General features: G+C 42.2%; 1 protein-coding gene, 1 long non-coding RNA gene and 1 other non-coding gene across 27 annotated transcripts; 1 reads left to right on the forward strand and 2 right to left on the reverse strand.

Moving 5' to 3' along the window:
- Window positions 1-2,749: 2,749 nt before the first annotated feature.
- On the forward strand, window positions 2,750-19,178 carry ZNF311 (zinc finger protein 311). 25 transcript variants are annotated; one of them, XM_063633245.1, is made up of 8 exons: window positions 2,750-2,769; window positions 8,796-9,046; window positions 9,740-10,084; window positions 10,361-10,442; window positions 13,910-14,001; window positions 14,320-14,470; window positions 15,120-15,224; window positions 17,377-19,178. In XM_063633245.1, exons 3-8 carry the CDS (start codon window positions 10,001-10,003, stop codon window positions 18,960-18,962), a joined length of 2,100 nt encoding a protein of 699 aa, XP_063489315.1. In that variant the 5' UTR covers window positions 2,750-2,769; window positions 8,796-9,046; window positions 9,740-10,000; the 3' UTR covers window positions 18,963-19,178. The 25 variants fall into 25 exon arrangements, with proteins under 25 accessions (XP_063489315.1, XP_055118802.1, XP_063489318.1 ...); XM_055262827.2 differs by lacking the exon at window positions 2,750-2,769 and adding an exon at window positions 8,375-8,467 and having other exon boundaries at window positions 9,890-10,009; window positions 14,344-14,470; XM_063633248.1 differs by lacking the exon at window positions 2,750-2,769 and adding an exon at window positions 8,376-8,467 and having other exon boundaries at window positions 9,890-10,084; window positions 14,344-14,470.
- Window positions 11,681-26,600, reverse strand: LOC129472878 (uncharacterized). Its single transcript, XR_010119278.1, has 3 exons — window positions 26,469-26,600; window positions 24,489-25,909; window positions 11,681-11,716 (listed from the first exon to the last, which is right to left on the reverse strand). It is a non-coding gene; the product is annotated as an uncharacterized lncRNA (long non-coding RNA).
- On the reverse strand, window positions 25,142-25,223 carry TRNAL-AAG (transfer RNA leucine (anticodon AAG)). The gene has a single exon. It is a non-coding gene; the product is annotated as a tRNA-Leu (tRNA).
- Window positions 26,601-26,712: the final 112 nt, after the last annotated feature.

Here is a 26,712-nt window from a genome sequence, read left to right on the forward strand (position 1 = left end):
ACTTATAATCACATCAACATCTACATTAGCCCACAGCTTTAAAACTCATGTGTATCTTTGTTTCCAAACAGCTTTCTAACTGGTCTCCCCACTTCCAGTTTCTCTACCATCTAGTTTGAATTTCACGGTTGTCAGTGTTTTCTTCCTGAAATATATTATCATATAATTAAAAAGTTTTGCTAATTATTATGTTGGCAACGCTGGGGAAAAACAGGCTGCCATTTCTGTGTAATATAGAATAAGGTAGGACCAGTAGATCCCATGATCATGTGCCCTTTGTAACACATCCTTCACAGTAAAGTGAGTCCCTTGGTCTGAGATGTAAGACAAGGTTCCATGTCAGTACATCAGACATTGTGAGTCCTTGGGTAGTACTGAGGTGACAGCGTGCTGGCAGTCCTCACGGCCCTTGCTCGCTTTCGGCACCTCCTCTGCCTGGGCTCCCACTTTGGCGGCACTTGAGGAGCCCTTCAGCCCTCCGCCGCACTGTAGTAGCCCCTTTCTGGGCTGGCCAAGGCCCGAGCTGGCTCCCTCAGCTTGCAGGGAGGTGTGGAGGGAGAGGTGCGAGCGGGAACCGGGGCTGCGCGCGGCGCTTGCGGGCCAGCGAGAATTCTGGGTGGGCGTGGGCTTAGCGGGCCCGGCACTCGGAGCAGCCGGCCGGCCCTGCCGGCCTTGGGCAATAAGGGGCTTAGCACACGGGCCAGCGGCTGCACAGAGTGTACTGGGTCCCCCAGCAGTGCCAGCCCACCGGCGCTGCGCTCAATTTCTCACCGGGCCTTAGCTGCCTTCCCGCCGGCAGGGCTCGGGACCTGCAGCCCGCCATGCCTGAGCCTCCCATCCCCTCCATGGGCTCCTGTGCGGCCCGAGCCTCCCCAACTAGCGCCACCCCTGCTCCACGGCGCCCAGTCCCATCGACCACCCAAGGGCTGAGGAGTGCGGATGCACAGCGCGGGACTGGCAGGCAGCTCCACCTGCAGCCCCGGTGCGGGATCCACTGGGTGAAGCCAGCTGGGCTCCTGAGGCCGGTGGAGACGTGGAGAACCTTTATGTCTAGCTCAGGGATGGTAAATACACCAATCAGCACCCTGTGTCTAGCTCAGGGTTTGTGAGTACACCAGTCGACACTGTATCTAGCTGCTCTGGTGGGGCCTTGGAGAACCTTTATGTCTAGCTCAGGGATTGTAAATACACCAATCAGCACTCTTTATCTAGCTCAAGGTTTGTAAACACACCAATCAGCACCCTGTGTCTAGCTCAGGGTTTGTGAATGCACCAGTTGACGCTCTGTATCTGGCTACTCTGGTGGGGCCTTGGAGAACCTTTGTGTCGACACTCTGTATCTAGTTAATCTAGTGGGGAGGTGGAGAACCTCTGTGTCTAGCTCAGGGATTGTAGAGGCACCAATCAGCGCCCTGTCAAAACAGACCACTCGGCTCTACCAATCAGCAGAATGTGGGTGGGGCCAGATAAGAGAATAAAAGCAGGCTTCTGGCGCTAGCAGTAGCAACCTGCTGGGGTCTTCTTCCACAGTGTATGAAGCTTTGCTACTACTCAGTCTTTGGATCTATGCTGCTTTTATGAGCTGTAGCATACATTGCTAAGGTCTGTTGCTTCAGTCTTGAAGCTCGTGTAGATGACGAGTCTACTGGGAGGAACAAGCAACTCCACACGCGTTGCTTTAAGAGCTGTAACACCGTGAGGGTCTGCAGCTTTATTCTTTAAGTCAGTGAGACCAAGAACCCACCAATTCTGGACCCAGTATTAGGGGCATTGGAGAGAAGGAAGGCAAAGTTATACCTGGAATACATGTAAATCTCTGTAATGATAAGTTGGCCCACTGCAAGGTATTAACAGAAAAGGTTCATAAGTGTTCAATCTGCCATCAAATGGCTGCTTAATCTTCTCAGGAGATCATACCGTGTTGAGGGTTCGACGTCAGTGTTAACTGCTTTTCTGTCTAATACAGTGATAAAGGATCCCAATCCTTAGAGAACATAAGAAAATGTGTCAGGCCGGGGTTTCCCACCCTCAACTGTGACACTGTTGGCAAGTTTATTTTCTTCAGGCCTATCTAAAAATTGGAATAATGATAATACCTACCCCATTGGATTCTTTGAGAATTAAATGAGTTAGTACATAAAGCATTTAAAACGACACCTGACCCAGAATAATTGCGCTCTATTCAAATGTTTGCCAAATACATTTTTTAATGTTTAATATTAAAGGATGGCTTAAAGGAGGAGGAGCAAATGGACGAGAGAAAAGCAGCCGAGAAGAGGTTAAAAATAAAATGCCTCTGCTGGCGGGACTCTCTCTACCCACCTCCCCGCCCCACCCCGCCTCAGAGTTCCCGCAAAGGGGCTTTCCCGCCCGGACTCCGACGCCGCCACGCGGACCTGCCCTGCGGTCTCAGCTTCCCGGCTGTGTGGCCGAAGTATAGCCCGAAGCCCTCCGGCCCCTTTCTCCCCAGGCGAGGTCGAAGGAACCACGACCCCATTCACGGCTAGGAAACAAGAAACCGAACGCTTTTCCATTCCGCAGTCTCCCTGGTAACGCGTGCTTCGCTCTTCTAGCACCCGCGGAAGACTCTTCTCTTTGGTCCAGCCCTGCAGATCCCGGGAAGCTGTGCTGTCTGAATCAGCTTGGCCAGTGTTGGACTGTTACCATTTGGGGGGAACAGATTAGCTTGAATATGAAATTTATCCTCTTCAGTATAGAAAGAGAAAACCAAAGAAAATGAAAGCACGAGTCAATTAGAATTACTTGAATGTAAGCTCCACGGGGCAGAGATCTTTAGCCGTTTTGTACATTCATGTTATTCCAAGCTCTTAGTACAGTTGCTTTTAGAAATATTTGTTGAAGAATGACTTGAAATGAGTCTGAAAAGAATGGACGCAAAGCAGCTTTGACTGATATATCACCATTTGGCTGGTCTCAGTAGCTTTATTTTAAAAAGAACCATGAGTCACATACATTTAAATGTGCTATAACTTTTAGGATCATGAGGGCCAACAAGCATACGTTATAAGTAATGTATCCCGTATTTTCAAAAATATATTTACAATATATGGTATTTTTCTATAATATATTTTTATCATGTTATGTTTCAGTATAATGATTATGAGCAGAACCTTGAACAGAAAATTATTCCATATATGTAAGTAATAAGGTTAAATAAAAAAGATATATTTAAAAGTTTGGGGAAGTAATAAACACTTTTTTTTACTAGATTTTATCTTTTAGAGCAGTTTTAGGTTCACAGCAAAATTGAGCTGAAAGTACAGAGATGTCCCATACTCCTTGCCCCCACACATGTGTAGCTCTCTCACTCTCAGCATCCCCAACCAGAGGAGTGAACCTACATTGACAACCACCTGGAGTCCGGACAAATGTATAGTGACATGTATCCACCATTACATAATCATATGTAGTATTTTCACTGCCCTAAAAATCTCCTTTATGCTCAGCCTGGTCATCCTTCTCCCCTTCCAACCCCTGACAACCACTGATGTTTTTTTCCTTGTTTAAGATGCTACATATATGATCTTTTTACTGTCTCCATAATTTTGCCTTTTCCAGAATGTCATATAGTTGAAATCATACAGAATGTAGGCTTTTCAAATTGGCTTCTTTCACTTAATAATATGCATTTAAGTTTTATTTGTGTACTGTAGTAAATACTTTTTAGATTCTTCTTTCCCACATTAGAATATAAACTTTCTACCAAAAATTACGGGAAATTATGCTTTTAGAAGGGAAAATTCCAAGAAAACAATTATTTCAAAAAGATTGCCAATATTTCTTAAATGAAATATCAAAGACAAAAAAATACTTGCTAGCAAGTTCTGAGTTGAACTGAAAAACAATCAAGTTAATTAAAAAGATTATTGGAAGGAAAATGGAAAGACCTGTCTATGGCAGTTACAATGGATGAGCAAGAGCCACACTTTTCATGAAGGATAAATCTCAAAACTGTAAAGTTGAGTACAAATTACATAGTAACCCCTATAATGTATTCTTGCCAAAAATACTGAACCAAAATGAAATCAAGTATTTAGAGCTCAAAGGATATGTACAAAGTGAAACTATTCGTATAAAATTTGTAAAACATATAAATTACACTATACAATATTTGTGGCTGCCCACATATGTACTAAAAATATGTGAACATGCATGGGAGTAATGACATCAAAATCAAAATACTAGTTAACCTGGGAAGGAAGGGGGAAGGAATTGCTGAGGAGTAGACACGGTGATTTAATTGTGTATATAATCTTTTATGTCTTAAGCTAGATGTTGAGTGTTCTTTATATTACTCTTTAGTATGCCTGAAATATTTGCTATTTTTTTCAAAAGCCCCAGGAAATGAATTTTGTAATTTCGACAGATGGCAGAAGGGCCATAGAATTACTTAACATTATCAGGCTTTCATATCTCCATCAAGTGTCATGACTTTCAAGTTGAGAATGATAGGACAAACATTTACGTAAGGAAGGTAGTAAATGAGTAACTACAAGTTTTCATGCCCAGCTTAAAGCATCCTAAAGTTCAGGAGGATTGGCCACAGGACCCCTGAAGTCCATTTTTGAGTAGTGCAACAAATGCCCAAGTCTGACTAATATCCAAATTTTCAAAAAGTAAGGAGGTGAACTGTGGAATTAACAGGGTGAAAAATTTGACATGGATCCCTGGTAAAATTCCAGTATTAATTATTTTAGGAGATGTTTTATGAGCGATTGTGGTTAGCCTAGAACAAATAATGTAAATAAATGTCTCTCAATCCAACTAGATTATTAAAGTATAAGCTAACAGTCTACTGTGGAAGTATCTTTATAACAGCAAATGGTATAGCAGTCTTTCATGAATGTATCGCACAAAAATATGTGAACTGGACATTATTACTGTTAAGTAGATTAATATTGGGAAGAAAGACTGTACCCAGTCAGCCTGGAAGGTAGATGACCATGCATAGCATCTCTTCTGTAGCTCCTTGCACAGTGCCTTTGCACAGTATTCACTGAAGTCCTTTACAAAATTATAGACTTAGTATCCTTAGGGATCATTCTACTTAAAATGCCAATTTCCATTAGATGAGAATAAAATTTTATAAAATTGGGGGATTGAAGAAATTATTTTTCTATAATGATTTTTATTCAGCAAGTAATATGGCCAGGCATTTTCATATACAATATGTGCATATTAACCCTCTCACAATGAACTTGTGCATAAGGGATTTGTTTTCACTATTTTACAGATGCAGCAATTAAGACACAGAGAAATTAAGTAACTTGCTCACAGTATCATAGCTAACAAGTTGCAGAATTAGGAACAAGATCTTCTCAATATAAAGTTTCTGCACTTCCCATAATACCACTTTATTGCTACTGTGCCAAGTATTTTCTTACCTCCTTTGTCTTTGAATAAATAGAAGACCCAACTGGGCTGGAAAAGCTGCATTTATATCGAAAGTAGTCTAGGTATGAGATCCAAGAGTCTGAAATCATTAGATTCTCTTCTAATTTTATCTTCCTTTGTATGTTCAAACAAGTTTTTAATCTCTTGGGCCTCAATTTTCTCAAGTGTAAAATGAAGATAGTATACCTCGTTACCATTATAGTATCTTCCAGGTTTGCAATTATTCTGATCATGAAATTTGATGCCAGGCAATGTGTTAAGTGATTTCCACGTATTAACTAATTTATCCTTATAACAGCTCTGAAATTTAGGTATTTACATTGGACCCATTTTGCAGATAGACAAACTAGGGTGTGTCTAAGGTATGATACACACACATTGTGAGTGGGGTAGCCTGGATTTAATCTCATAATTAAGCAAATTTTCATTTTGATACATTTTTAAAGCAGCTAACCATGACTATTCACAAAGGTATGCAACCCTTGCCCCCACTGAAAGCACCAGATCACCTTGGAAAAATGGCTGATTCCAGGTCTGAGGCAGGAAATGCATGACATGTGTCTGAAACATTTATCTTGCCATAAAGGAAAAAAGCAAAGACGCTTAGAGTTGGATGAAAAGGACACAGGAGATAAAATAAAGGGACTCCCACTGACCAAAGATGAAATAATTTGAACATTAAAAAGAATAACAACTGCAATTGATTGAGACTCATTGAATGTATTTTTTAAATCCATGTGTTTATACTGATATGCAAAAAGAGAAAACAAAACTTTGCATTAGTTACCAACTGATGCAGAACACTTGATGTTGTGCACAAAAAGAGAAAACAAAATTTTGCATTAGTTGCACAAAAAGATTTTACATTAGTGCACATTAGATGCGCAAAAAGAGAAAACAAAATTTTGCGTTAGTTATAAAACTTAGAACCAAACATCTGTTGCAGTTTCCGCCCTCAAAGCCATTCCCCAGCTTCTGAAGACCAGAAATCTGGGAGCAGCTGGGCTGGTGCTCCTGCATATATCATAAGGTTGCACCCAAGACATCAACCAGGGCTGCAGTCATCTGAAAGCTTGACTAACGTAGAAAGATCCACTTCCAAACTCACTCATGTGTCTGCTGGCAGGAGGCTTCAGTTCCTCACCACATGGGCCTCTTCTTACAACATGGCATTTGGCTTTCCCAAGGGTGTGTGATCTAAGAAAGAAAAAGAGACCAAAACAGAAGCCGTAGATTATTTTATAACCTAATATTAGAGATAATGTAGCATCGGCCAGGTGCATTGGCTCATGGCTGTAATCCCAGCACTTTGGGAGGCCAAGGCGGGCAGATCACTTGAGGCCAGGAGTTTAAGACCAGTCTGGCCAACATGGTGAAACTCTATCTCTACTAATATATAAAAATTAGCTGGGCATGCTGGTGCATGCCTGTAGTCCCAGCTACTTGGGAAACCGAGGCAGGAGACTCACTTGAACCCAGGAGGTGGAGATTTCAGTGAGCCAAGATCGTGCCACTACACTCCAGCCTGGGCAACAGAGCAAGACTCAGTCTCAAAAAACAAAACAAACAAACAAACAAACAAAACATAGCATCACTTTTACCAGATCACTCAGTCACACAAACCAACCCTGGTACAATGTGGAAGGGGGCTACACAAGGATGTGAATGCTGGACAGTAGGGCCTAGCCAGCCATTTTATAGGATGGCTATCACATTTTGTAAGATGGTTACCATTGGTGGCACCTAAGGCACAACTGCTTTTTCTGAAAATTGGCAATTATGTTGAAAATTAAACAGTCTGTCTTTCCTGTACAAACTACATTTCAGGATAACCAAATAGCCCTAAATTGCTAAATTGATGAAGGAAACTTTTTCTTTATAGAGGAATTCTAATAAATGTGAAAAAATTATTGAATTAGAAAAATTACAATTTTACAATCTCTAATGAAATGGGGTGGCTGAATCTATCATTAAAGGCCAGTGGGAAAGTTTACATGGAAGGATTCAGCTATCAAGTATTAAACCCACTGGTCAATCTTAGCATCAAAAACAATATATGCTTCCTGATGTGTGGCAAAAAATACATAGCACCACCTAAGGATTCTTACTAACAAGGTTAAACCTAACTCTAATCAAACCTTTAGAGGTAACATCAAGTTTTACAGGAAATATAAGGCTAGAGAAACTAATAAAATGGGGACACAAATAGACAAAGCCAGCATGTAGAACATTCAGGACAAATGTCCCAATTTGTTCAATTAGTTGACTATATGAGGGGCAGAGGAAGACGAGGATGGAAGGAGGAACTAGTTCAGATGTGAATTTTAAAAGAATTAAGACGCATGCCCAAATTAAATACAGGGACTTTAGATCTTGAATGAAATAGAAAACAAATGTAAGAAGCATATGTATATATTTAGGGAAATATAATATGGACTTGGTATTAGATGATAACCAGGAACTATTTTGTTAAATGGGATAAGGGTATTGTGGTTCTGTAGGAAAATATCCTTTTTAAAATAAATGCATAATGAAGTTGCAAGTAAGATATTTGGGGTTTGCTTTAAAACGTTGCAGCAAGAAAAAATGGAGATGGGTGAAACAAGTGTGGCAGAATTTTATGTATTTTTAAATGTAAATGATGGGTATATGTGGGTTAACTATACTCCTTTCGACTTCTGCATAGGCTTAGAATAGTCTTTACTTTTGAAAAGACATTCAATTATTTGTCTTCTTAGTTAATATTTAAAAGTAACTTTTTCACATATTTGTCACAAAACTTCTGCCCATTCCTATCTAGAGGTTCCTCTACGTGGGAAAAAAAGGAGCAAAAGGGTAACATTTCTGCAACCCCTTTGCACCGGCCATAAACGCACGCAAACTCCTGGAAGGCTGAGCCGCGAGGAGGAGGGCGGAGAGTTTGAGGGAACGCCTAGACCAGAGAGTTGACGCCTTTCCTAGAAAATCACCGGAAATGATAATTGGCGGACTAGGAAGTGGAGCTTCTGTATATTTCTGTTTCTCATTTCTTGGGGAGAGTAACGGCGGGAAGGTCTGTGCCTCGGGCCGGCGTGAGTCGGGATTTGCAGCTGAGAGGAGAGGAGTCCGGTGCCGCCGCCGCCGCCCCACTCACCTAAATACCCGGGCCCCTGGGGTTGCAGGCGGGGGCGGGGCTTTGGGGCCAGATTTGAGGAGGAGGTCTGCTGCGGTTTCCTCCTTCGAAGCCATTCCCCAAAATGAGCTTTTCCCGCCCATTTGCCCTACTTCCTCTCCTCCTCTTGTTCCCAGGGGCCCGTGACCCATTTTTTTTTTTTTTTTTTTTGAGACCGGAGTCTTGATCTTGTCGCCCCCTGACCCATTCTTTTTATTCTTCTCTACAGCATCCTTTCATATATTCATTCAGTCAGCTAATTTTTAATCCAGCACATACTATTGCAAGCGCTATTTTAGGCGTTGAGAATACAACAGTGAACAAGACGACAAAAATTCCTGCCCTCACGGAGCCTAAGAGCCTACATTTTAGCGAGGGTAGAACGACCGTAAACAATGTATATGTTAATAAGTAACTTATGCACCATACTGGAAAGTGATAAAGTGCTATAGAGGAAAAGAAGAAATCATGTAAAGCAAGGTAAGGCACATCAGGATTGGAAGGAGGGGATAGGTTGCAATTTTAAATAAGGCACTTAGAGTAGACCTCCTTGGGAAGATAACATAAGAAAACACTTGAAGGAGGCAAGATTATTAGCCATGGAGATCGCTTGAGGTGAAGGGAGCAGCCAATGGAAAGGCCCTAAGATGGAAGAGAAGGAAGGTCGGTGTGGCTGAAGATTGAGGGAGTGGGAGAGGAGTAGAAGGTGTTGAGAATGACACATCCTGTAGACTTGTATGCCACTCTTAAGACTTCAGCTCTTATTTTGAGTGAGCAGGAGAGGAAGTTAGAAGTCATGGGCACATTCAATAGGGCCTTGTATACCTCGGTAAGGACTTCAGGTTTTATTTTAAGTAAGGTTGAGCCACTGGAGAGTTTTCAGCAGAGAGATGAAATGATCCAACTCAAGTTGTAAACTGACTACTCAGACTGCCCTATTAAGAAAGACAGGAGGAAGGCAAGGATTGAAGAAAGGAGAACAGTTAGAAGGCTACCGCAGTAATGGAAAGGAGGGGAGATAGCAGCTGATGGTGGCTCAGACAAGGGTGGTAGCAGTAGAGATTGTATTCTGGATATGCTCACATTTTCAGTTTGTCTTCCTGCCTCAGGTTCTCAGTGACTCCCTATTTTTTCTGTGGTCACATTCCTCTTTTCCCTTCACCAAATATGCAGGGAAACAAGATGTGAGATCACAGCTGGTTTAGTGTTGCTAATGAACCCCAAATCCAGGGCAATGTTTGACACATTAAGCCAAACAGCAGTTGCACTGTGGGTCAAGAAGGGCCCTTTGGCTGGCACCACCAAAACATGTGTTCTCCAAAGGAGGCTAGCATCAACTGGAGCCACTTCACAGCTTGTTTGAGAACTGGATCTGACCAGTAGGAAGAAACCAGGACAGCAGTGGAAGACTGTTAAAGAAACCTGAGTAAAAAGATGCAGGAGGTAAGAAGAGGAGGGTCTGTGATACATCACAAGGAGGAAGAAGGAGAAGTGAGTCCAAGAAAGAAGGAAAGCAGTGTGAGTGGTGGTGTGTCTGGCTCTAGATACTGTTGGAGGTGTCTCCTCCTAGATACTGTTTTTCCTGCTTGACCTGGTGATCATTAAAGCTTTGTAGTTGTAGATGCCATTTCTAGTTTTCATAAGGTATTAGGAACGGAGTCCATTATTTTCTCCCCTCTTTTGGTATTTCTGGGAGACAGTTTCCATGGATAGACCTGTATGGTTGCTTGCATCTTCCTATGTATTTTTCTCACCTTCATAACTTCCCTGAATTCATTCTGTGCCTTGCAATAGGTTGTGCTGTTGGATGAGAGTTCAGGACCACCAAGCCAGCTGCTTCGGACCCCCCAGGATACCCAGCTCCCTCAGGAAAGAGGTGAGGTACACAGGAGATTGTGGCAGGAGTCATGGCAGCTGAGAATGTAGTAAGGACACAGAGTGGGTGGAAAATGCCACACTGGGGCCCAAAAATCTGTTTATTAATAAGCATTTATAGAATGTCTTATTTTGTTTCTACACTAGGCTTGGATCAATATCTAGAGGAACTAAATATTCAGTTTTTGTCAGTATCTTAAATTTTGAAAAAAAATCAATTTATGAAAGATTCTACAAAGCATTTTATCAGAAAGAATCAATGCAGTCAGACATTTACTATTTGTATAACTTGAGATTCATGGTAAATAGCATACATAGTTGCACATATTTTACACTTACAAAACTTGTGGTATAATTCAGTAATTCCTACCCAAACATAATTTTGCCAACATGTAAAATTTGAATATATACAATTTTACTTCTGCAGACCTTTTTGGAGCCCTGATACTTTTAAATGATGTATAGATATCTCCAAAATATAAAATAAAGCAGTGACAAAAGAAGAAGCAAAAGTTTTCCCATTGAAGCCTTGTGCTCTTTGGTGGCGTATGTGAGGAGGAAAAGTGGTTAAGATTTGTGTAAAAGCTGATGGTGGGCCGGGTGCAGTGACTCATGCCTGTAATCCTAGCACTTTGGGAGGCCTAGGTGGGTGGATCACTTGAGGTCAGGAGTTCATGACCAGCCTGGCCAATATGGTGAAACCCCATCTCTACTAAAAATACAAAAATTAGCCAGGCGTGGTGTAATGCACCTGTAACCCCAGTTACTCAGGAGGCTGAGGCAGAAGAATCGCTTGAACCCAGGAGGTGGAGGTTGCAGTGAGCTGAGATCATGCCACTGCACTCCAGCCTGGGCAACAGAGTGAGACTCTGTCTAAAAAAAAAAAAAAAATGCTGTTGGAGGTGCAACCTAGGAGATGGTATATAGCAATTCAGGAGTCATAAAATCAGACCCAGAAAGGCAAAGACTTTTGGACAGAGGAGTAGGCACATTCAAAAGTAAGCTTTTTAGTATATGCTACCTGCAAAAAATAAAAATAAAATGTGTTTCTAGATATAGTGTTGAAACATCCAGAGGAGGAATCCTGAGATGTCGGCTGTACAGGGGATCATAAATGAGAATTAATAATATAGAACATAAATTTTTTATAGATTTAGAAATAAAAAATAATAGCTGTTGCTAAATTCAGATGCACGAGTCTCCCAGTCTTCTTTTTCTCAAATGGTCTTGAAATCTGCCGTGGTGGATTTTCAGGGTCAGAAATTCTATAGCCACCTATCATATAATACAATAGAAATGTATTAATCTTATCCCACAAGATATCTGTATACTGCTTTAACAAAAAGTTTTATGTTGTTTTTTCATGTAGCCTGTTTCCTAAATTCATTTTTAACTTAAGAGGAATAACCTTTCAATTACTAAAGCTAAAGCTAAAAAATAAAGCTTATGAATCACTATGAGTGACAGACTTTCCCAGTTGTGAAGAAGATATGGTAAAAACCAGTAGGGAATGAGTTACATAGGGGTATGCTTTTGTCAAAGTTTCTCTAAGGGTACATTTAAGACATATGCATTTCATTATATGTAAATTTTACCTCAAAAAAGAAGGTAAACAAATGTTGAACTTCCAGTTAATGATATACATGTTAAAGTGTTTAGGGGTGAGGTGTACTGATGCTTTCAACTTAGTTTGAAATGATTCAAAAAATAAAATACATTAATGAACAGATGGAGGAATAGATAAATGGATAAGTATGTGACAAAGCAAATATTGCAGAACGTAAATTGTGGAATGTAAGTGATTTATATATGGATATTTACTATATAATTTTTTCAACTTTTCTATATACTTGAAAATATTCATAATAAAATAATGGTTGAAAACATCCAATTGAGAGCTTTAAGTATGTTAATGTTATAAGGAAAAGAACTGTTATGTAACATTAACAAGGCACAAACGTGAGTTGTGTGCCATCCAGGTGAGTTTAGACTTTTTGAGACAGTTATAAAGGAACTCGGAGCTTTTAGAGTGAGACAGTGGAAAAACTGTATGGAACACCATGATTGAGATGCAGCCTTGGTCTTGGTCAAAAGCTATAAGTAGCTGAAACTAAAGAAGAGTCTTCTTGGGCAATTTCAGTGAAAAGAAATCAGCTTGGTTCTAAATCGGGTTTTGGTAAAAATGGAATGATAGTCTTGGAGGTCTAAAGCCAAAGGGTGATTCTAAAATCTTACCGATAGATTACTTTGACCCTGCTGGTGTCTTAATAGCAGAAAGCAATTATTCAGATTTGGACTTGGGGATGTGTTGATAAACTATCAAGAAAAATAAGGCACCTTAAACATTGAACCTACAGAAAGATTGAGCTGGCCTGCAAGGAATAAAGTCAGGCCCTATTAATTAGTAATATGAACTACTTCTCAGCCGGGCATGGTGGCTAACACCTGTAATCCCAGCACTTTTGGAGGCTGAGGCGGGCGGATCACGAGGTCAGGAGATCGAGACCATCCTGGCTAACATGGTGAAACCCCATCTCTACCAAAAATACAAAAAATTAGCCAGGCGTGGTGGTGAGTGCCTGTAGTCCCAGCTACTTGGGAGGCTGAGGCAGGAGAACAGCGTGAACCCAGGAGGTAGAGCTTGCAGTGAGGCGAGATCACGCCACTGCACTCCAGCCTGGGAGACAGAGCGAGACTCTTAAGTCTCAAAAAAAAAAAAGAAACTACTTCTCACCCAATCATATGGATTATACCTGAACACTTGGACACTCTTAATAAAGTTTATTTTGCATTTTAAAATGCTGTGTGTGCTATACTATATTGATGTAGGGAGGATAACTCAGTACTAGGGAATTAGTAGGAAAAAGGTGCAAAATCGGGAAGAATGATTCTTCTCTAAGAGGAGTAAGGAAAAAAATCTGTAACTAACTGGAGGTAGAACAGCCATTAAGTTACCTGAAACAATAAGCTTTGGTCCTATCTCTGGATGCTTCTGTTCAACACATATGCGCACACACACACACACACACACACACACACATGCATGCACACACACTCTTTTTCACCCTCCTTCTACCCCAAGTATTTTGGAAGAAATGACTTCAGTATTCAAATACAGGAAGAAGGTCTATTCAAAACCAGGGAGTAAGTGATTTGGGCCTTTTTACCAGATCTGTTTGGGGAGGGGGAAAGTTTATTCCAGGACAAAGACCACAGGAAAACATAGTCGGTGAGAGAGGAGAAGAGTGCATTTCCAAGAACTGTCTTGGCTGCTGTGCCAGGGCCTGATGCCCAACACTGGAAGTTGAGACTAGAAAAATAATGAAGAGGAAGGATACTGTAAGGTAGTAGCCTAAAGCCCTAGGTTAGAGCTGCAGAAGCTTCTACATTTGACGAAGAGAAGACAAATGCAGGAGATTTCATTAATACTGTGCTATATTGACTCTTGGCTTACTTATCTTCCCTCAGCTCTATTACCTGCTCCATATCCTGCCTTCACTAAAGATGGAAGCCAAGGAAACCTGCCGCAAGCAGATATCACACTAATGAGCCAGGCCCAAGTGAGCTGAGGCCCCTTTCCTCCTCCTTGAAAATACATCACTACCTCTAAAATATGGCCTTGTTTTCACTGCGTTCTCTGGCTGTGCAACTCCTAAATCAATGTTCTCACTCTCATAAGGAACATTTTGTTGCATGATAAACCACTTGTGGGTTGTTTTCTCTTTCATTATTTTTTGCTACCAAAACCCCATGCTCCCTTTCATCTCATTTGTAAATATCCACCAAAAGGGAAGAGCCTTTCACTTCTATAAACCTCCTCCTTGCAAATTCCTTTCTTCTGCCTCTGTTTCCTGAGGAAACTGTGGCGTTTTCTCCAGGATAGCAGGAGCATATTATTTCAGGAGTCAGTGACATTTGAGGATGTAGCTGTGAACTTCACTAACAGGGAGTGGCAGTGTCTGACCTACGCTCAAAGGCATCTCTATAAGGATGTGATGTTGGAAAATTATAGGAACATGGTATCACTTGGTAAGGACCTTCCCTACACTTGACTTAATGCTTTCTACCTTCTTTTTTTATTATTTAATTTATTTATTTATTGATGTATATGAGGTCTGATATTGAAAGAGTCCTTATTCTTTATCATCAGGATCTTGCCCAAGTATTAAGAGTTTTGAGTTGCCTCTGTTACATAGCAAGATAATTTTTTGGCTAACCTAGTTGCTGTTTTCTGATTTGGAATGAGACTCTGCCTGAGTTAAAAGGAGACACTTAGCTTCTGTTTTCCCTGGGTTCTTGCTTCCTCAAGCCTCTCATTTTTTTATGGGGTGTTCTATATTCTGCTCCTAGTCATGAACTGCCTTCTATGTGCCTGAAACTGATAGTCTTCCTATACCAGACTCCCATTCTCCTATAGAAAAACAAAATAAAAAAAAAAAAAAAAAAACAGGAGAGCACACCCAAATGACTGTTTCCCAGAACCTTCTCTTTCCTTCTGAGTGTGACTTTTCTGAGAAAGTCCCCAAACATGTTCTTTTACATGTTACTAGACCCCTGAAAAACCCTTTTCTCTATCTAAATTAACATTTCTTTCCTGTTTCCATATGCAAACAGAAGGATCAGGGCTAAGCATTAAGTTATATGTTACTCTACACACTTATTTCTTCTCTGCAACCAGGATTTCCATTTCCTAAACCTCCTTTAATCTCTCATCTGGAGCGAGAAGTAGACCCCTGTGTGCAGGATCCACAGGACAGGGAGTCCCTAAGCTGCTTCTACCCAGGTGAGTAATAGAGAAACTTTCAGTTCCCTCTGATCTTCCATGTGGCATAATGGTTATGGAACATTCTCAGTGGTGGATCATCCAGCCGAAGGGCCCAGAAAGGAAACCCATTTAGGAAACTTAAGGAAAAGAAAATTGAAACAATGACAAACTATTTGGGCAGTTATTCTGTTATTATCTAATTGGTTCTTTGCAACCTATCTAATAGATTTTTGCAATTTGGCCCTCAAAAAAAGCTCAGAGGCTGGGCACGGTAGCTCACGCCTGTAATCCCAGCACTTTGGGAGGCCGAGATGGGCAGATCACCTGAGGTCAGGAGTTTGAGACCAGCCTGGCCAATATGGTGAAACCCCATCTCTACTAAAAATACAAAAATTAGCTGGGTGTGGTGGTGCATGCTGGGTGTAATCCCAGCTACTTGGGAGGTCTGAGGCAGGAGAATCATTTGAACCCACGAGACAGAGGTTGCAGTGAGCTGAGATCGCACCACTGCACTCCAACCCGAGGGACACAGTGAGACTCCACCTCAAAAAAAAAAAAAATCTCAGAATATTTATTACCCTTCTGTATATCAGTTACTCCAGTGTTCACAAATTGAGACAGGTGAGAGGCACTCTAGGCAGAAGGAATAACGTGAGAAAGCATTGAGGAATAAAAGAATATGAACTATGAATTGTTCAGTGTGAGTAGAGCAAGGGACTTAGAATAGCTTTGGGGAGGTTCATAAGTAGTAGAAAGGGGCAAGATCATGATATGACGTCTGTTTTTTGGGAGTTTTCTTAAGGAATTTAAACTACAAAACTTGAACTTACACTAACAGTTAATATTGATTAAAGTACTTCAGTGTGGCATATGCTTTACATACATTAACTCATTTAATTATAGGTAGTCTAGAGCTCATTTTATAGATAAAGCAACTGAGGCAAAGGAGAAGTGAAGTCATCCTCCCAAGTTCACACAGGTATTAAGAGTTATTAAGTGCCATACTAGGATTTGAACCCAGGCAGTCTCACTCTAGACCAAGGACTCTTGACCGTATGCTTTACTTTCTTCCTGTCTGGTTAACTATGGAGGGCCATTGAAGTATTTTAAGCTAAAAAGTGACATGATTAGACTTGATTTTCAGAGAGAATAATCTGGAAGCAGTGTAGAGGATGGATTGGAAGGGATTCAGGCTAAAAGATGTTTGAGGGATATAGCAATTGGTGAGTGAGAATGCACTGGCAGTGGAAGAGACAGAGTTCAGAGATAATATTAATAAGATGTATTTGGAGTCTTTGGTTGACAGCAATAGAAATTAACCCAAGCTAGCTTAAGCAGAAAAACATGAATTTATTTATTATTTAGGGTGTGTCATGGGACCTAAGGGCAGCTATGTGTCAGGCCCTAGAAGAGACTCAAAACCATCAGGGCCCTCTCTCCAACTGTATTCCCTGCTTCTTTGTGAGTCAGCTTCATTCTTCTTTCTAGGCAAATTGACCTTCTCTGCTTCTTGGACCAGATGGCAGAACATTCCCTCCTCTGTACCAAATACTATCCCACCACCACTAGTTCTCAAATTTAAGTGCTAAAGACTGAGCTACTCTTAAAGCTGGCCTTACCTGCCGTCAGATTACAATTCTAAAGTCCAGGATTAGAGAATCTGACCTGGTTTGGGTCAGGTATTGCACAGATCTAATCTGCCCCAACCAGATGGGCTGAGTCACATAACAGAAATATGGCTCTCCAGGGCCCACCCTTGGGAGCAAAGCAGACAGTTCCTTGAAAAGGGACTACATCAGCATTTCAGCACCTCCTCTGTAACTCTCTTCACAGGTAGAATTTCTAAAATGTTAGCTGGGTAAATGCAAGGGAGATAGAGTTGAAGATTATGTTGTTTTGTGTCTTAGATGACTAGGTGTATAGAGTTTACACTCACTAAACTAGGAGACTATAGACGAGGAGTAGGTTTTTAAGGATTTTTTATAAATTGTGCTGAGTGTAAAATATCTCAATACTTTTCATTCTTTCAGCCTGTTCTGACTTTTGGCCCCAACATTGGTAATTTTTCCAGCATGGAAAAGTTATTTACTCTTCAGACAACTTAACATTGCTTCACTCCTCCCATCTCACTTATTTCCTTTCCTCTGACATTTGTATTTTCTTGTTTAAGTGTCAGCTGACAAGATGTGGCCTGAGAATGAAAAGGCAAGTTCACAACAAGAGATTTTTGAAAATGGAGAAGCCTACTGGATGAAATTTAACAGTCTCCTAAAAGTTGATTCCCGGGATTCTGAGGTTAGAGAAGTTTGTGTTCAGGATGTCAAATTAGAGAATCAATGGGAAACACCTATAAGGGAGAAACTGAGAGAAGAGAAAGAAGGCTCTGAGGAAGTGACCTGCAAAAAAGGAAAGAACCAGAAAGTGCTTAGTAAAAACTTGAATCCAAACTCAAAACATAGTCAATGTAATAAAGTTCTTACAGCACAGAAACTCCATGAATGTGCCAGGTGTGGCAGAAACTTCAGGTGGCACTCAGATCTAATTCTCCATGAGCAAATTCATTCTGGTGAGAAACCCCATGTGTGTGATGAGTGTGGGAAAGCATTCAAGACCAGAAATCAGCTTTCTATGCACCAGATAATCCACACAGGGGAGAAACCTTTTAACTGCACCCAGTGTGGGAAGGCTTTCAACAGTAGATCAGCTCTTTGCCGACATAAAAAAACCCACAGTGGGGAGAAGCCTCATGAGTGCAGGGACTGTGGGAAGGCCTTCAAGACCAGGAACCGTCTCTGTATGCATCAGCTCATCCACACTGGGGAGAAGCCTTACGAATGTAACTGCTGTGGGAAGGCCTTCCAGTTTAAGCATTCCCTTACCATCCATGGCAGAATCCACACTGGGGAGAAGCCATATGAATGTGAGGAGTGTGGGAAGGCCTTCAGTGGGAGTTCAGACCTCACCAAACACATAAGAATCCACACTGGGGAACGACCTTATGAGTGCAGCAAGTGTGGAAGGGCCTTCAGTCAGAGCTCAGACCTAAGCAAACACAAACGAATCCATACTCGGGAGAAACACTATGGGTGCCCCCAGTGTGGAAAAGACTTCAGCATCAAGGCAGAACTCACCAAACACAGAAGGATCCACACTGAAGAGAAACGTTACAGGTGTGAGGAGTGTGGGAAAGCCTTTCGTCATAACTGTAAGCGCAGGGCTCATGAACGAGAGCACACAGGGGAGAAGCCCTATCAATGCAGGGATTGTGGGAAAACCTTCCAAGATCAGCACTGCCTTACCATCCATCAGAGAATCCACACTGGAGAGAAACCTTACAAATGTTTAGAGTGTGGGAAAGCTTTCAGTGGGAAGTCAAACTTGACCAATCATCAAAGAATTCACACTGGAGAGAAGCCTCACAAATGTGAGGTATGTGGAATGGCCTTCCATCATAGTTCAGTCCTGAGGCAGCACAAAAGAATCCACACTGGTGAGAAGCCATACACCTGCAGTGAGTGTGGCATGTCCTTCCGTCAGGGCTCAGCTCTGATTGGACATAAGCGAGTTCATACTGGGGAGAAACCTTATGAATGTGAGGAGTGTGGAAAAGCTTTTAGAGTGAGCTCAAATCTTACTGGACATAAGAAAAGAAAACATCAAGTATGGAGAACCCATGAACTTCATGGGAGTAGGAAATCCCTCTCTCCAGTGACTGTTTCTCAGACCTCAGTAGTCAGTATTTTGACCAGTGCCTGAGTATAACAATTCTGTTGTTACTTTCTGTTTTTCCTACGTCTTAGGCTGGTCTTTCTGTCACTTATATTAGTTATTCTTGATTTCCTGACCCTTAATTGTGAGATTCCCCAAAGACATTGTCCTTTACCTTCTTATTCAGTATTTTTTCAGTGAGCACATTTACTTCCAAGAGTTTATCAATCACTTCGTAGTAATAATAAACACTTATTAGTGCTTGCTGTGTGCATTTAAACTTTTAAAATCCATACAACATCCCTGTGAGATCAGGAATTTGAGGCACAGAAAGATTAACAAACTTGCCCAGGATCACATAACTAGTAAATTCTGTGCTCAGGCTTTCCTAGGCAATTCCCGTATGCGTGCACCACATCCTTCCGACATGAAGTTATACCTCAGTTCAGCAAAAAACAGTTTGTAATTTATAAACACCAATCATTTTTAGCAATTTTTTTTAACATAAAGTTAGAATGGTACTTCTCCATATTGTATGAGGATTGCTAAGATTCAAAGTGAAAAGGGAGGCAGGGAGAGAACAGGTTTAGAAATCACAGATAAGAGCCAGGCATGGTGGTTCACGCCTGTAATCCCAGCACTTTGGGAGGCTGAGGAGGGAGGATCACGAGGTCAGGAGTTCGAGACCAGCATGGCCAATACGATGAAACCCTGTCTCTACTAAAAATACAAAAATTAGCCAGGCATGGTGGTGCACACCTGTAGTCCCAGCTACTCGGGAGGCAGAGGTTGCAGTGAGCCAAGATCGTGTCACTGCACTCCAGCCTGGGCAACAGAGCAAGACTCCATCTCAAAAAAAAAAAAAAAAGGAAATTACTAGTCTGACCTCCAGAAGTCTTTTGATGTTTCCTAAACACATAAAATGAACATTTTGAGAGCGTTATTTGAATAAATTTTAGATTTTTACCTGGTGAAAAAGATATGTCTTGAAAATTTTGAAGGACTACTTTATGAACAGTGGGTTAATCTTGTTCTGCAACTATCCCAGAATAGAATTGCAATCCACAAGTAGAAGCTACAGGACATCTGTACATTTAGGAGATACTCAACTGGAACAGATTCTGCCATAAGGTAGTAAGTTTGGTAAGAATAATGCTGAAGGAATTCGAAGGTCAGGTGCATAGTTGAATGATAAAACATGTTGCTTGAAACCCTAAGATATCTGTAGTTCTAATTCTGAAGAGTTACCAAACAAGAGTTAGTCTAAGTTATAATTTACATACAAAAATCACCAGGTAAAACTCACTTTTTAAATCGAATTACATTCTACATGCAAACACAAAATTTTTACCAGAACACTGATATGAGACTATTTTTACTTTACCTTCACAAAAGAAATGGAGAATGCCAATTTCATTTAAGTTTAAGAAAGATGATAAGATACTTCTTGGTAGGATTGTAGCTTGACTACGTGTATCGGGTATTGCTCCCCCTCATAACTACACTAATGCTACAGTAAAACCATTCATAATCAGGAAGAATGGCAAAAGAGACAACTACAAAATTTTGGAAACTGAAAAATGGATAAGTAATAATGACATTGAATTTGAGAAAGCCAAATTTTAGCCTGAAGGGGGCAAGTAAAGGACAAATCTGACCAGGCATGGTGGTTCACACGTGTAATCCCAGCACTTTGGGTGACCGAGATGGGCAGATCACTTGGGATCAGCAATTTGAGACCAGCCTGGCCAACATGGTGAAACCCTGTCTCTCTATTAAAAATACAAAAATTAGCTGGGCTTGGTGGTGTGTGCCTGTAGTCCCAGCTACTGGGGAGGGGGAGAGGGAGGTGGCAGTTAGCCAAGATTGCACCACTGCACTCTAGTCTGGGCAACAGAGGGAGACCCCTTCTAAAAAAAAAAAAAAAAAAGGCCGGGCGCGGTGGCTCACGCTTGTAATCCCAGCACTTTGGGAGGCCGAGGCGGGCGGATCACGAGGTCAGGAGATCGAGACCACGGTGAAACCCCGTCTCTACTAAAAATACAAAAAATTAGCCGGGCGTGGTGGCGGGCGCCTGTAGTCCCAGCTACTCAGAGAGGCTGAGGCAGGAGAATGGCGTGAACCCGGGAGGCGGAGCTTGCAGTGAGCCGAGATCGCGCCACTGCACTCCAGCCTGGGTTACAGAGCGAGACTCTGTCTCAAAAAAAAAAAAAAAAAAAAAAAAAAAAAAAGACATCTATTTTGCATCATAGAATCTTTAAGCGACTCAAGAATTGGTGGCACCAAGTACCCCTGGAAATGAGGATGAGTAGACTAAAACGAGGAGAGTCTGTCAAAGGCTGTTTAGGAAGCAAGCAGAGTCCTAGGTCCTCAAGCCCAAAGAAGACTGGAGGTTTGTTTTCTGAAGAAGGTTAAACAAAGGATGTGTGGGCTAGACACATGGAGGACAGGAATTCCATTTTGAAAAAGGAGCATACAGAATGCCAACACCTCCAGCCTATTTTCCTTATCTCCCAGAAAGATGAGGGTCTGGCTTTCACCTCCCAGACAAAAGAGGCAGTTTTCAGTCAGAAATCCAACCAGAATAGACTTGAAGATACATCAGGAGTTTCTCAGCAAGTGGCCTAGCCAAATAACCTGTAGTGAACATCCGCAAGTCCTAGTTGTGCCGTCAGAGCTTCCCATAGGTTTTACAGTCCTCCTCTATTAAAAAAAATAAAATGTATTGGCCGGGCACAGTGGCTTACGCCTGTAATCCCAACACTTTGGGAGGCCGAGGTGGGCAGATCATCTGAGATCGGGAGTTCAAGACCAGCCTGACCAATATGGAGAAATCCTGTCTCTACTAAAAATGCAAAAATTAGTCAGGCATGGTGGCGCTTGCCTGTAATCCCAGCTACTCAGAGACTGAGGCAAGAGAATCGCCTGAACCTGGGAGGCAGAGATTGTGGTGAGCCTAGATTGTGCCATTGCACTCCAGCCTGGGCAACAAGAGCGAAACTCCATCTCAAAAAAATAAATAAATAAAAAATAAAGTTTATTATAGAACATTTCAAATCCATGCAAGAGTAAAGGCAATAGAAAAATGAACTCCATGTACACATCATTCAGCTTCAACAGTTATTACATCAGGGTTAATCTTGTTTCATCTGTATCCCCACCCATTCCCTCTGCTTAAGATTATTTTCAAGCAAATGACAGAAATTGTGTTTCATCCATAAGTATTTAGTTGTCTATAGGAGATAATGACTGTTTAAAAAAACAAATAATATGGGCCGGGCATGGTGGCTCACACCTGTAATCTCAGCAGTTTTGGGAGGCCGAGGTGGACAGATTGCCTGAGGTCAGGAGTTCGAGACCAGCCTGGCCAACATGGTGAAACCCTGCCTCTACTAAAAATACAAAAATTAGCCAGGCGTGGTGGCAGGCGTCTGTAATCCCAGCTACTCAGGAGGGTGAGGCAGGAGAATTGCTTGAACCTGGGAGGCAGAGGTTGCAGTGAGTCAAGATCATGCCACTGCACTCCAGCCTGGGTGACAGAGTGCGACTCAGTCTCAAAATAAATAAATAAATAAACTAACTAACTAATAATAGAGCCAGGGGCACAACGGCCTAGGCTGTAGTCCCAGCTAATTAAGAGGCTGAAGTGGGAGGACTCTTTGAGCCCTAAAGTTTGAGGTTAGCCTGGGCAATATTGAAAGACCCCATCTCTAAAAAACAAACCAAAAATATAAGTAAACTAACACTAGTACAGTTATCACACCTAAACAAAATTATCTATTTGGCAACATCATCAAAGATTCATTCGCTGTTCAAATTTGTCTCTAATGCCATTTTTTTCTTAACATAAAAAAAAAAAAAAAAAAACAGGCCAGGCACCATGGCTCACACCTGTAATCCCAGTACTTTGGGAGGCCAAGGCAAGAGGATCACTTGGGCTCAGTTCAAGACCAGCGTGGGCAACATAGCAAGACCCTGTCTCTACAAAAAATCAAAAATTAGCCAGGCATGGTGGTGCATAACTGTGGTCCCAGCTACTCAGGAGACAAGCTTGGGAGGTCAAAGCTGCAGTGAGCTGTGATCGTGCCACCACGATCCAGCCTGGGTGACAGAGTGAGACCCTGTCTCAGAAGAAAAAAAAAAAAAATAAGTATTCAAATAAGGTCAATACATTGTGATTAGTTGGTATGTATCTTAAGTATTTTAATATATAAGTTCTCCCCATACCTCTTTTTTCTTGAAATTTATTTAGTGATTAACTAGGTTGCTGGTGCTGTGGAGTTTCACAGTTTGGATTTTAATTATTGCACACCTTTGGTAGTATTTAACACGTTCCTCTGCCCCTGTATGTCCTAAAAATTAATAGTTAGATCTAGGGGCTTTATCAAATTCCATATTTAGATCTGATTTGGCTTAAGACTACTTCATAGGCGTCAGCACAAGCCTTTTTTGTTTAACATGACTAAAGTAGTCTTCAGTAGCCTCCTTGCTTTCTGGTGAAAAGATTTTCCAGGTTCATCTAGTATATTTCCTTAGGAAGACTCTTCTTCCTAAAACTAGTACAGGAAAAAATATAAGATCTGAATAGTCTGATACCAATTATTTAAATAGAAGCTATAATATATATTCCCAGAAAGAAAACTCCAGGCTCAGATGGTTTCAGCAGTTAATTCTACTAAACATGCAAGGAAAAATAATCCCAATGTTAAACTCATTTTATGAGGCCTGTATAACCTTAACACCAAACCATTAGGGAACGATGAGGAAAAACAAACAACACAAGGAAATTTTTTTAAAAAATTACAGGCTATTATCATTCATGAATGTAGTGAGAAAAATCTTGAGAGAGTAACAAACAGAATCCAGGAATATACATTTTTTAAAAGATGACATGTCTTGAACAAGTTAAGATTATTCTAGCGTGGAGAAGTTGGATTAGCATTCAAAAATCAATAAAGGTGGCCAGGCTTGGTGGCTCACGCCTGTAATCCCAGCACTTTGGGAGTCCCAGGCGGGAGGATCACTTGAGGTCAGGAGTTTGAGACCAGCCTGGTCAACATGGCAAAACGCCCCTCTCTACTAAAAATACAAAAATTAGCCGGACCTAGTGGCCCGCACCTGTAATCCCAGTTGGGAACAATTCTGTGACAGTCCTTCTTTCTAACATACAATTCATATTATTTTCTTTTTATTCTCTTAAATCTGGAACATCATTCAAAATCTACACATAGAAAGCTATCTCCTTTTTAGTAGAGTTTGCCCCATATTAGGGCAATAACTTATCTAATCCTTGTGAACCGCCATGAGAACCCCGCTAAACTCTTGAGTTCCGTGGGGCAAGGACGTTCTGTGCTGTTCCCTTCCTATCCTCTCCATACCCTCCCAAACTTTATGAAGCTGGAAGGAGGAAGAGAAGGAGATTAGGGAAGGCTTCCAGGGAGAAACAACTTCCAAGCTGAGGTCTAGAGAATGGGAGACAGACCGGAAGTATGCAAAGAACTGCTCTGAGGAGAGACAGGGCTCCCCCGGAAACCACAGAGATACGGGGTACTGAGAAGCCCACAGAGAAGTTACCTGGCTGGGTGTGTCTGGCAGTTGTAAGGCAAGGCACTGGCACTTTCCCTAGAGTTGTTTCTTCTCTAGTCCATATAACTATGGTTCCAAGTGTGAAGTGAGCACACTACAGAGAGGCTGGAGGAAGAACAGCAGCTGATTCCAAACATAAATTAATCCCTCGGGCTGCGCGCGGTGGCCCACGCCTGTAATCCCAGCACTTTGGGAGGCGGAGGAGGGAGGATCACTTGAGGCCAGGAGTTCGAGACCAGCCTGACCAACATGGCCAAACCCTGTCTCTACTAAAAATACAAAAATTAGCCAGGGCGTGGTGGCGCGCGCCTGTAATCCCAGCCACTCGGGAGACTGAGGCAGGAGAATCGCTTGAACTGGGGAGGCAGAGGTTACAGTGAGCCGAGATGGTGCCACTGCACTAAGTATGTGCTATTAAAGTTTTTTTTTGCTTGTGTCACTCATTGCTGTATCTGAGGCGCCTGGGGTACACTGTCCTCCAAATAATGGGAGAACATTGTTCTGGGGATGGTTATCTCTGGTTCCATGGTAAACAGAAGTCAAAGAGGAGAAGAATGGGATTAATACGTAAGAACCATTCATATTGAACATTTGGAAAGGGATTCTCCTAAAAACAGTCCCTAGTGAGGATGAAAAGTCCTTGGCAGCGGTGGGATTCGAACCCACGCCCCCGAAGAGACTGGAGCCTTAATTCAGCGCCTTAGACCGCTTGGCCACGCTACCATGGGTTCTAAGTATGTTCTTACGCATTTTCCCTAGTAGAGAATGTCGCCCCCTACGGCGTTTAAGCTGTCTTTTTTCCCATTAGGGAATGTCGCCCCCTACGGCGTTTTAAGGTGTGTGTTCTCCCCATGACCTTTTCTCTGGAGCTCCCTCCAGCGCCATCAGAGAACTTCAGGCAGCTGTTCAGCCGCCACACACCCCGACCCCCCAACACGTTGCTTTCGCACTGATGGGAGCAGTGAGGAAGGAAACCGGCGGATCCTAGATGCCCTTGCCTTGTGTCACCGATGTATGAGGAAGCGGCCACGCGGACCGAAAGCCCCAGGGGACGCTGTGGGTCGCAGGTTCGCCGTGGAAGGTGACGCCCGGCTGGAGCCCCGACGCCGCTGAGCGAGTTTCAAGTGGTTTTGGCCGAGGGAACGCTACGAAAAAACGGGGCGCCGTGCGAGAGAGCGCAGTCGTTGCTGTTTATGAAGGTAAAAATTCAGAAGGTGACCCGCGGTCTTCGCAGAAATGCCCGCCGGGCAGGACGGTTCAGTTTGAAACTCCAAGATTCGAATCATTTAAAAGTATAGTTGCTGCTATAGTATATAGTAATGCAATGCATTGATAAAGTTGTTCGTTGCGTTTCTCTTAGTGCAGGCGACAGCGCGTCTGTCTCCTTGGCCCAAAATTTTGACTGAGTCCTAAAATAAAAACGCATTGTGCAAAAAATTATGACAGAAATAAGATCATAATAAAGAAAGTTAACTAGCGCTGGAGTTTCTTATTGTTTTGTCATTCATCTTCATTAAAATCAATGCTGACAGAAGTTTTTATCCAATATGCCAATGGAAACTAGGCTGTCTTACAAATTCTTTTTTTTTTTTTTTTTGGAGACGGAGTTTCGCTCTTGTTGCCCAGGCTGGAGTCCAATATCGCGATCTCGGCTCACCGCAACCTCCGCCTCCCAGGTTCAAGCAATTCTCCTGCCTCAGCCTCCCGAGTAGCTGGGATCACAGGCGTGCGCAAGCAAGCCCGGCTAATTTTGTATTTTTAGTAGAGATGGGGGTTTCTCCATGTTGGTCAGGCTGGTCTGGAACTCCCGACCTCAGGTGATCCGCCCGCCTCGGCCTCCCAAAGTGCTGGGATTACAGGCATAAGCCACGGCGCCCGGCCTGCTCACCCGCCCCCCTGCTCTTTCTCCTGGTCTCACTTTCCTCTGTCCCTCCGTATTCCTCAAGGTAGGCGCGCCTGTTTTCTCACCTGCTGTGTCAATCTGGGCTCTCTGCCTGGTTCTCTGAGTCCTTCACAACAGCAATAGTCTCCTCTCCACTATCAAGGCTATATTTTCCTACCAGTTCTAGATCTCTGAGAGCAAGATGGCCGAACTTGAGGGAGACCACTTTTTGACAGCTTTAACCTTCAAGGACACAGAGCAAGGGTGCCCTCCTGCTGGATGCTAATTGGTTCAATGCTTCATCAGCTGCATCTTGGTCCATCAAAGGCA

The sequence above is a fragment of the Symphalangus syndactylus genome, chromosome 23 (genome assembly GCF_028878055.3).
Source record: "Symphalangus syndactylus isolate Jambi chromosome 23, NHGRI_mSymSyn1-v2.1_pri, whole genome shotgun sequence".
In the NCBI taxonomy this organism is placed as follows: domain Eukaryota; kingdom Metazoa; phylum Chordata; class Mammalia; order Primates; family Hylobatidae; genus Symphalangus; species Symphalangus syndactylus.

Bases quoted from the DNA above. Each gene is read 5' to 3' on its own strand.
- ZNF311 (XM_063633245.1), top strand. From the start codon at position 10,001: ATGCAGGAGGTAAGAAGAGGAGGGTCTGTGATACATCACAAGGAGGAA. The intron at 10,085-10,360 runs GTGAGTGGTGGT...GCCTTGCAATAG, and splicing joins CAAGAAAGAAGGAAAGCAGT to GTTGTGCTGTTGGATGAGAG. The intron at 10,443-13,909 runs GTGAGGTACACA...ATCTTCCCTCAG, and splicing joins CCAGCTCCCTCAGGAAAGAG to CTCTATTACCTGCTCCATAT.